The sequence below is a fragment of the Polyodon spathula genome, chromosome 8 (assembly GCF_017654505.1).
Source record: "Polyodon spathula isolate WHYD16114869_AA chromosome 8, ASM1765450v1, whole genome shotgun sequence".
Classification (NCBI taxonomy): Eukaryota; Metazoa; Chordata; class Actinopteri; order Acipenseriformes; family Polyodontidae; genus Polyodon; species Polyodon spathula.
The window spans coordinates 3,538,436-3,548,795 of NC_054541.1; the positions used below are offsets into that span (position 1 = coordinate 3,538,436).

At 41.4% G+C, this 10,360-nt stretch overlaps 1 protein-coding gene across 1 annotated transcript; it reads left to right on the forward strand.

The window, feature by feature from the left end:
• The first annotated feature begins 648 nt into the window (after positions 1–648).
• LOC121319198 (toll-like receptor 1) lies at positions 649–7,085 on the forward strand. The gene is made up of 2 exons (XM_041256395.1): positions 649–779; positions 3,516–7,085. The coding sequence occupies exons 1-2, from the start codon at positions 727–729 to the stop codon at positions 5,983–5,985; spliced, it is 2,523 nt and encodes an 840-aa protein (XP_041112329.1). The 5' UTR covers positions 649–726; the 3' UTR covers positions 5,986–7,085.
• Positions 7,086–10,360: the final 3,275 nt, after the last annotated feature.

A 10,360-nucleotide genomic window follows, 5' to 3' on the forward strand; every position in this document is an offset into this window, starting at 1 on the left:
CTCTGTGCCGTGCTTCTCAACATTCTTCTGGACGAGACCCCCCTTTATGGGAGGGGTCTTCTGAACAGGCTGGAGGTGTGGCAGAACTGAGAGTCCGGTGTAACAGAGTGGATGCTGGGTGCGAGCCGGTAACCATGTACACCACAAGCAGGCGTCTTAATCAAAATGCAGAAGAGCCGGGCTAATATACATTGGGGTTAAGGAGCTTTTAACCTCATCCCATCTCACTGACAGAGGACAGAATCTGTAAGGCAGTGCATCTTGGTGCTCTACTGCAGCCAATCTTTGCAATCTAGGTCTCAGCATCATTGTAAACCCAGATTTAAACATGTTTTTGCAGATGGGGCAGTAAATCCATTGTAAATGCTTATAAGAGACCTATTGCTTTGTTGACCTACAGTCTTGCTGCTGGCAGCTGATATTTTCCAAATCAGCTGGGCACAGAATGGGCTGCCTGACGCTAAACACGCTTTACATTTGTATAGTCTGGTGTTACCAAACTGGGAGGATCACATCTTTTTATTGTGTAAGACAGACTTTGGACCCAAGCCCTGTGTTTCTTACTGTCACCCCTCCCCCCTCCCCCTCCCAGGCATCACATTGCAATTCAAATTTGCATAAGCAATAAGAGGAAGTTGGAGTCAAGCCTCTGGTACTAACTTGGTATTATTTTGCTAAAGTCTTTATGTGGAAGACAGCAACTAATTCCATTGGATTACCAGTAATATGCATGAGCATCCAAACATCCATCTGAGAGCTATGCTGAGCCCAGCACGCAGGTAATGTGGCACCATACTGTATATTCAGTTTGTCGGGAGGGTGTTTAAGAGAAGGGTCTTGCAGTATTTTTCATTGGGGGGGGGAGGGGGGTCGATTTCTTTAAGTCAATTGATGGTTGACTTCAAGTCTTTTCTATTGCGTGCCAATTGAAAGTTCAAGGCAGCATAGCCTTAATGTTGGTTCTGTTAGAAAAATGTGCTGTATAATAGAAAGGATGAAAAAAAAATCTAGCTTGGACATCTTCATAGAGCCAATGTTAGAGCCAGGTTGTCTAACCAAGTTTCAAGTATTGAGAGGTGCAGTCCGCAACTAACCGAATATCAGTAATGGACACAAATCAAGACTTGATTATTCAAAAGGAAGAAGAAAAAAAAACAGTGACAATCTACAATTGAACTAAAGGCACGCATGTGGATATTAATCCACATGTTTCCATAGAGAACCCTTGCTAAGGGACTCAGAGCTCAATGTATGCAGTGAAGTCACTACCCCAATGCTACAGGTGCAACGACCAATATTATAGCCTTGCAGTGTTTTAAATAAAAAAATAAAAAGCAATATTTTAGTTAAAGTTTAATTTCTTATTAAATTTATAGATATGTAGGTTGCATGTTATTTATAATTATAACAAAAAATAGGGAATAATGTCCACCCAATAAGGCTGTGATTCTATCAAGGGTTTCTGGTAACATACACTATGAGAGTGCTAGCTTGAAAAATGTATCGATGTCACCACAAACCCAAGATACAATTACAGCCTTATATATAGAGTGTTAGGGTATATTATTTGTTATAGTATATGGTGACATAACAGACACAAGTTGTAGAGCTACCTGTGTTTATTATTTGTAAAGCAAAATTCTTTTTTAACAATTCGTTTTAACCTTCAGTCTATCAGTCTGCACTGCCTCACATCCCATGGAGAGCATGGGACTGAGGTCATTTCTTAATCAAACAACATCGCTTAGAGTTTTTCTGAGAGTACTTTAAGTTTCAATCTGCAGGTCCTCCATGTTTGTGTTGACAGCGTTTTGTTGTGTTCAAGTGCTGGTGGTGGAGTTTGTTTTTCAAAAATGGAGGGTAGGAGTTATATCATCAACCTTATTCTACACGGGTCTCACACCACTGCCATGTATGATAAGACTGTAAAACACTGAAGTTTATAGGAAAAGGATCATTCACCATGTATAATAATAATAGTAATAATAATACTAATGCTTCTATGACTACCACTACTAAAACTAATACCAAATAGATATAATTCAAATACACAGGCATAGCACACCTTCATCATATTGGAAGTACTACGACAACAGAAGAACAAATATAGTACAAATACATTTCAGATATCAGTTTTTGTTTATTTGTCTGCTTTCCCTAGTGATTGATGAGGTAATTTATAATCCCACCTGCCTGTTCCATTCTTAAAAATGGAAATATTTAATTGAAAGCCTTTTATAGGCTAAAATAGGAGGAGTGGCAAACACTGTTGCAGCAGCAAAGGTCATTCAAAATGATCTAGACAAGATTCAGAACTGGGCAGACACATGGCAAATTACATTTAATAGAGAAAAGTGTAAGGTACTGCACGCAGGAAATAAAAATGTATATTATAAATATCATATGGGAGATACTGAAATTGGAGAAGGAATCTATGAAAACGACCTAGGAGTTTTTGTTGACTCAGAAATCTCTTCATCTAGACAATGTGGGGAAGCTATAAAAAAAAGGCTAACAAGATGCTCGGATACATTGTGAAAAGTGTTGAATAAAATCAAGGGAAGTAATGTTAAAACTGTACAATGCACTAGTAAGACCTCATCTTGAATATTGTGTTCAGTTGTGGTTACCTCGCTATAAAAAAGATATTGCTGCTCTAGAAAGAGTGCAAAGAAGAGCGACCAGAATTATTCCAGATTTAAATGGCATGTCATATGCAGACAGGCTAAAAGAACTGAATCTGTTCAGTCTTGAACAAAGAAGACTACGCAGAGATCTAATTCAAGCATTCAAAATTCTAAAAGGTATTGACAATGTTGACCCAAGGGACTTTTTTGACCTGAAAAAAGAAACAAGGACCAGGGGTCACAAAGGGAGTTTAGACAAAGGGGCATTCAGAACAGAAAATAGGAGGCACTTTTTTACACAGAGAATCGTGAGGGTCTGGAATCAACTCCCCAGTAATTTTGTTGAAGCTGACACCCTGGGATCCTTCAAGAAGCTGCTTGATGAGATTCTGGGATCAATAAGCTACTAACAACCAAACGAGCAAGATGGGCCGAATGGCCTCCTGTCGTTTGTAAACTTTCTTATGTTCTTATGTTAAGTGACTTGCTCAGGGTCACACACAGTGAGTCAGGGAGTGAGCTGTGGGGTCTAAACTGGGGACCTCCTCGTTAAGCCCTTTTTTTTTAACCACCGGACTACACCGCATCCTATTGAGCTTCCTTGTACATATGCTGTATATTCAATTACATAAAGACTAAGTCAACATGAATTTGTTCTCTTTTGTGTCTGCTGATAAGTCTTTGCAATATCTTGGTGTTGATGCCTGTGTTGGTCTGGTACAGTACACTACACGCTTGTTTGTTTATTGAAAATTCAGTGTCTTGAACTTGTTCCTTTGGATTTTTATTATTTTATGATTATTGATTCCCTTATCGTTACCTTATAACCTCCTATGGTATTTGGGAAAAACATTTTATTTACATGATCATTTATCTGCTTTCCATTAGGATGAGCCCACTCATTTGCTTTGCCACTCTCTTGTCTTCCGTGGTTTGGGGAGTCAACGGGATTAATACAAAAGAGGAAAATGGAAGATTCCTGACATGCTTCATCTCAGAGCAGCACAGGCAGGACATCTCGAATCAGCAGCTCACCAGAATCCCACCAGACCTATCACCCAGCACCCAGTACCTGGACCTGTCCCATAACAACATCACTAGGGTCAACGATGAAGACCTGGCAGCCGTGCCCAACCTCTGCATCCTGGAGCTCCATCACAACCCCCTGGAGTACATCTCCCCCACAGCCTTCCTGAAAAACTCCAAGCTGGAGGCCCTCAATATCTCCTATAGCCTACTGAAGGCCATTCCAGACCTGTTGCTTCCCGCTCTTCGGGTCCTTGATGTTTCCAGCAACCTCTATGGAAGTTATGCCCTGGGAAGCTCATTTAAGAATATGGAGTGCCTCTTTTCTCTTGCTCTGGGAAGCCCATATGCCACATCTGTTAACTACACTGATTTCACCCCTGTGCAGAATATACCTTTAAGACACCTGAGCCTAGGGTACGGGGAGGGCTTGCAAAGTTACGAGTCTGGTTCCTTCACCCAAATCCTGTCTCTACGCAAACTGACGCTCATCATGCCATTCTGTGAACGCTTCTCAATGTTCCAGGACATTCTCAATGACCTTCAAAGAACACAAGTGGAGAGCTTAGTGCTGGTCAAGTTTCTCCCCAGATATTGCAACATCTCCTGTGACCCATTTGAGGGTCTCAGACTAATGAGATCCTTGAAGAACATCACTTTCATGGACACCTGGTTCAACAGCTCAGTCTTATATAAGTTTCTCCAGAATCTCTATAGCTCTCCAATCCAAGTCACTGCTTTCCTTAACATCACTTATAATGAAGATACCGAAGAGCTTCATATGGACTGTGATCCAGGTAAACACGCACTTAACCTAAAAGCTGTCATTTTGGATGGTATCTTGCATTACCAGATGAGATATCCAAAGTTCAGCATCAATGTGACCTGTTATTCCCAGTTGACCTACCTGAAGTTCTCTGGCTCAGGGATGAACATCTCACCCTGCAACTTGTTATCCTCTCTGCCCTCTCTGGAGGTCCTAGATGTGTCCAACAACCTCTTAACCTACAATGGCTTCTGGTGGCATGGGTGCTCCTACACCAAAGTCTTCCCAGCTTTAAAGCAGCTTAACTTGAGCAACAACAGGTTCAAAAAGCTGTGCTTCATTGCTGAAAAAACCCAGCAGATGAGAGCCCTGGAAACTCTGGATCTGAGCTCCAACTCCATTGAGCTTGAAGGCCAGTGCTCCTGGCCTTCGCACCTGACCAACCTCATTTTGAGCAACAACATCCTGGGCAACTCTGTCTTCAACTATCTCTCTCCACACTTCAGAAACCTTGACCTCTCCAAGACAGGCATTTCAGTATTGACAAAGGACATGCTCTCCAGGCTGCCCAACTTGACACATCTCTTCTTGAGCTCCAATGGCCTCCAGGTCTTGCCTGCTGATCTCTGGGCACCCAGTATAGAGGTGCTGCATGTGGACCACAATGCCATAAGTGTCATCAGCCAAGATTCCTTAAAAGGGCTGCCTGGGCTCAAGGAACTAAAAGCAGGGCATGAGCCATTCAGCTGCAAGTGTGACTCCTATTGGTTTGTGACCACTTTTGATAAAAGGCTTCTGCCCGATTGGCCATGGCAATACACCTGCAGCTACCCTCCTGAACTGTACGGGATGTTACTAGAAGAGTACCAGCCAGGCAGAGTAGCCTGTGAGCCGTGGATCCAAGCTGCAATTGCAGTCCTTGTCATGCTTACTGTTGTCCTGGTTCTGAGCCTCACTTTCTATGCCTGTGATGGAGCCTGGTACCTCAAGATGCTCTGGGTATGGATCAGGGTCAAAAGGAGGAGCAGCCAGGAAACAGAGAGGCTGGAGAATGCATCTTTCCATTACCATGCCTTCATCTCCTACAGTCAGCATGATTCCAACTGGGTGGACAAGCAGCTTGCTCCCAACATTGAGAAGGCAGGCTTCAGCCTTTGCATCCACGAGCGTGACTTTGTGCCTGGGGACTGGATCATTGACAACATCATCAACTGCGTGGAGCGCAGCTACAAGACCCTATTCGTGCTCTCCCAGAGCTTCATCCGGAGTGAGTGGTGTAACTATGAACTCTTCTTCGCCCAGCACCGGGCACTCACTATCCAGCAGGACTCCCTGGTCTTCATCCTGCTGGAGCCCATTCCTGCAGACTCCCTGCCCAGGAAGTTCATGAAGCTGCGGACCTTGCTCAGGCAGCAGACCTATCTGGAGTGGCCTAAGGAGGAGAGGAAACAGAAGGTCTTCTGGGCCAGCCTGAAGAGAATGTTGCAGGAGGGCAATAAGCACATGGTAATGAAGCAGGCAGCAGTGGGGATAGCTGACTTGATGTCCGATCTTGTCATTGATTAAAGTTTCAGCTCCTTGGCACTTTACTCAGAGTTGCTAAGTGGTTTGACAAAGTAGAAGGCTTTAAAAATTAAAAATTGGAATAATTTGGGCTAAAATTTCAAATATCTTATACAAAAAATCAAAAGCGACTCAGTGTGTTTCACCTTTTTTGAAAACATCTTTTAAGCGCCGCAGTCATTTTGATCAATTTAAAATAAAGTTGCGGCGCCAAATTGAAGAAATACGGCAATTATAATTCTAAAAACAAAACAGCAATACAACCCTGCTACCTTGAAATGTGTAACATTCACAATGTCCAGCACATACGAGACACAGAAGGATGTTAAGCACTGCAGGGTACCAGACACGGTTCTGCTAATTCAAACTGCAGAAGATCCTGCTATACTGTAAAAAGAGAGGCAACTTGCATAAAGTCAAAGCAAACAGGTTAGGTGATGCTTTTACTGCAGACATAGCAAAGCACAGCCAGGGATTAAGAAAGCACATTTCAGAACTGAAGTCTCTTTTGCTAAAATAATATGAGATTCATAATCTCACAGCTCAGACAGGCAAGAAATCAACCACTCACTCACTAGGACAAATTTGAATCAAACTGAAGGGAGGTAAAGTCTTAAAACCAGGCAGTCCTGCCCTGAGTGTGCACAAATCTACAGCAGAGTTTGCATTATTCTAACAGGTCATTTCGACCCACCTTTACCTTGCGGGGGCTTGTTCTGATTAGAGCATTCTACAGCAATGGTCATCCCATAAGTGCATCAACCACCTGGATATGGTTAGTCTATCCCTTGAAGTAAGTAGTTAATGCAACACAGCTGCTACTTATCAAATGATCTCTTTGTCAAGTACTGTAAACAGGAGGACCTTGCTAGTATCACAATATTCTGATTTGGTGAGAAAGCTTAAATTTGTGCTAAGAAAAATGTAGCAGTTTTTACTGTTCCCACTGCAATCTGCTTTTTGGGTTAATTTAAGACCACTAAGAATGTGTTTGTTGCATAATAAATGACATCTGTTTCCAGCGTGTTGTTCTTACTGTCTGATGTGTTACGCTTTGTTGCGCATTATTAATAAAGACTCTATCAGTTCCTCTTTAGTGCCAACCCCCCCCACCCCGTGTATTACTGTGGGCCATAAAACAAAATCTAACTCAGTATTGTAGGAAGTGGAAAAGACTGTTGGTGAATTGTTGGTGGCCTGTTTGGTGAAAGGGAGGCCAGTGCTGAATAAACAGACTGTGCTGAGTATTTGCTGCAGTGGTTTTGTTGGTAATTTAGGTTTTATGTTCCCAATCACAGATCAGCAGTAGAATGTCTCCTTTCGTACATCAACAGTGTTATACCCTGTTTCCACTGCTGCCACTGCATTTCCATGTCAATTCAGCAAACCCCCATTGGTAGATAGAACTAGGGAAAATTCTGAAGGTGGGTGGAAGAATTATAGATCTGCAATTCTACATAACAAGCTGTGCATGTGTTTGGTCACTGAAATGGGGACAACAGGCCACATTTTCAATTGACTACTGTTTTTTTTTTTTAAATGAGAAAAAAAACATGTTACAAAATGAAATACTACCCCCTTAAGAGCGCTTGAAATATATCACTTAGGTGTTTGGTTCTAGCTTTGCAAAAATGAACAGGTGTTTGTTTTTTTTTCTCCTTTCATAAAACAGCTGCTAATTAAATACTAGGTAAACACTTTGGAAATATATCCCAATATCTTTTTTCCTAAAATCTGTCTCGATTATGCCTGTTCTCTGCTTAATAATAAAAATGAATGACAGATCACAAAGGGACAAGCGATTTTTATTTATTATTTTTCTACTCTGGACTTGAAGATTAGACTGATAGGACATAGAACAGAAGTCTTTTATTTTTTTGATGTGCGTGCCTCAATATTGTTCTCCATTAGTGTGACCAAACCGCTGTTGCAGACTGTAGATCGGACAGCCAGTGTTTAGGCTGCTCCCTTTGATAATGGGATTAGGGTGCGACTGAGTTTTACAGACTGATTTCATGGTGCTGATGGAAGCATTAGAAACATTAGAATTGGTAAAGAGAGATTGTGTGATGGAATCATGTGGGAACGGAATGAGAGATAATGCCTGCATGGGGAAGTTATAAACGCTGTGATTAACAACACACACACACACACACACACTGCCCTACACTGACAAACACACACGCACACACACAATGCCCTACACTGACACTGACACACACGCACGGCCCTACGTTGACACTCAAAGACATACACACACACACACACACATAGCCACTGCATTTCCATGTCAATTCAGCAAACCCGCATTTATATATAGAACTAGGGAAAATTCTGGAGGTGGGTGAAAGAATTATAGATCTGCAATTCTACATAACAAACTGTGCATGTGTTTGGTCACATAAATGGGGACAGCTGGTGACATTTTCAATTGACTTCTGCTTTTTTTTTAAATGAGAAAAAACATGTAACAAAATGAAATACTACCCCTTAAGAGCGCTTGAAATATATACACACACAGCCCTACATTGACACTCACAGACATACACACACACACACACACACACACACACACACACCCCTACACTGACACAAACACACACACACACATACACACTGCCCTACACTGCCCCACACTGACACACACACACTGTCTACACCGACACATACACACTGCCCTACACTGACAAACACACACACACTCACATGCCCTACACTGACACACACACACGGCCCTACATTGACACTCACAGACATAAACACACACACACACACACACACACACACACACACATAGCCACTGCATTTCCATATCAATTCAGCAAACCCGCACTGGTAGATAGAACTAGGGAAAATTCTGGAGGTGGGTGAAAGAATTATAGATCTGCAATTCTACATAACAGGCTGTGTGTGTGTTTGGTCACAGAAATGGGGACAACAGGTCACATTTTCAATTGACTACTGTTTTTTTTTAAATGTGAAAAAAAACATGTTACAATATGAAATACTACCCCCTTAAGAGCACTTGAAATATATCACTTAGGTGTTTGGTTCTACAGTGCTTGAAATATATCACTTAGGTGTTTGGTTCTAGCTTTGCAAAAATGAACAGGTGTTTTTTTTTTTTTTTTTTTTCCTCCTTTCATAAAACAGCTGCTAACTAAAGACTAGGTAAACACTTTGGAAATATATCCCAATATCTATTTATAACCTAAAATCTGTCTCGATGATGCCTGTTCTCTGCTTAATAATAAAAATAAATGACAGATCACAAAGGGACAAGCGATTTTTATTTATTATCTTTAAACTCTGGACTTGAAGATTAGACTGATAGGACGTAGTCTTATTTTTTTGACGTGCGTGCCTCAATATTGTTCTCCATTAGCGTGACCAAACCGCTGTTGCAGACTGCAGATCGGACAGCCAGTGTTTAGGCTGCTCCCTTTGATAATGGGATTAGGGTGCGACTGAGTTTTACACTGATTTCATGGTGCTGATGGAAGCATTAGAAACATTAGAAATGGTAAAGAGAGACTGTGTGATGGGAACATGTGGGAATGGAATGAGAGATAATGCCTACATGGGGAAGTTATAAACACTGTGATAAACACACACACTGCCATAAACTGACACACACACACAAACACACACACATACACTGCCCTACACTGACACACAGACACACACATTGCCCTACACTGATAAACACACACACACACACACACGGCCCTACATTGACACTCAAAGACACATACACACATACACACTGCCCTACACTGACACACACACAAGGAAACTGCCCTACACCATTACGCGTTTTTGTATATTTGTGAGGACCAAGTCAAAGGACCAGGGTTGCGAGGGCCAGGGTTGTGGAGAGTTTATAGAAACTAGCAGGATTTTTTGTCTCAGGTCGGCGCCAGCTTGACATCCATCACTTGAAAATAGCTACAGGAAAAAAATGCGTACAGTACCGACTTGTGAGGACTAAACTCGTAACTAGGTAGTTGTGAGGACCTTTGTCAGAGGACATATTAATCTTCCGCTTGTGATTTAATGCAGAATTAATTATTACTAACCACGAACAATCACTTTTTACAGCTGAAGTATTAAAGAAGGAAGAATGTTTACTTAATGTGTGAGGTTTCACGGAATACAGAGGAAAATAAAACATGATTAGTTGCTAGTTGCGCATAGAATTGCAGTTTTAAAAGTACTACAGCAAACATAAGTTTAAAAAATATAATTCTTACCTTATCTGAAGTACGGTTAGCAGATTATAATCAGTCCCATTAAAGTAAAAAAAAAAAAAAAAAAAAAAAAAAAAGTTGATTAAAATCTAGTGCAATCATTTGGTTGTGTTTTTGAAGTTGAGCAG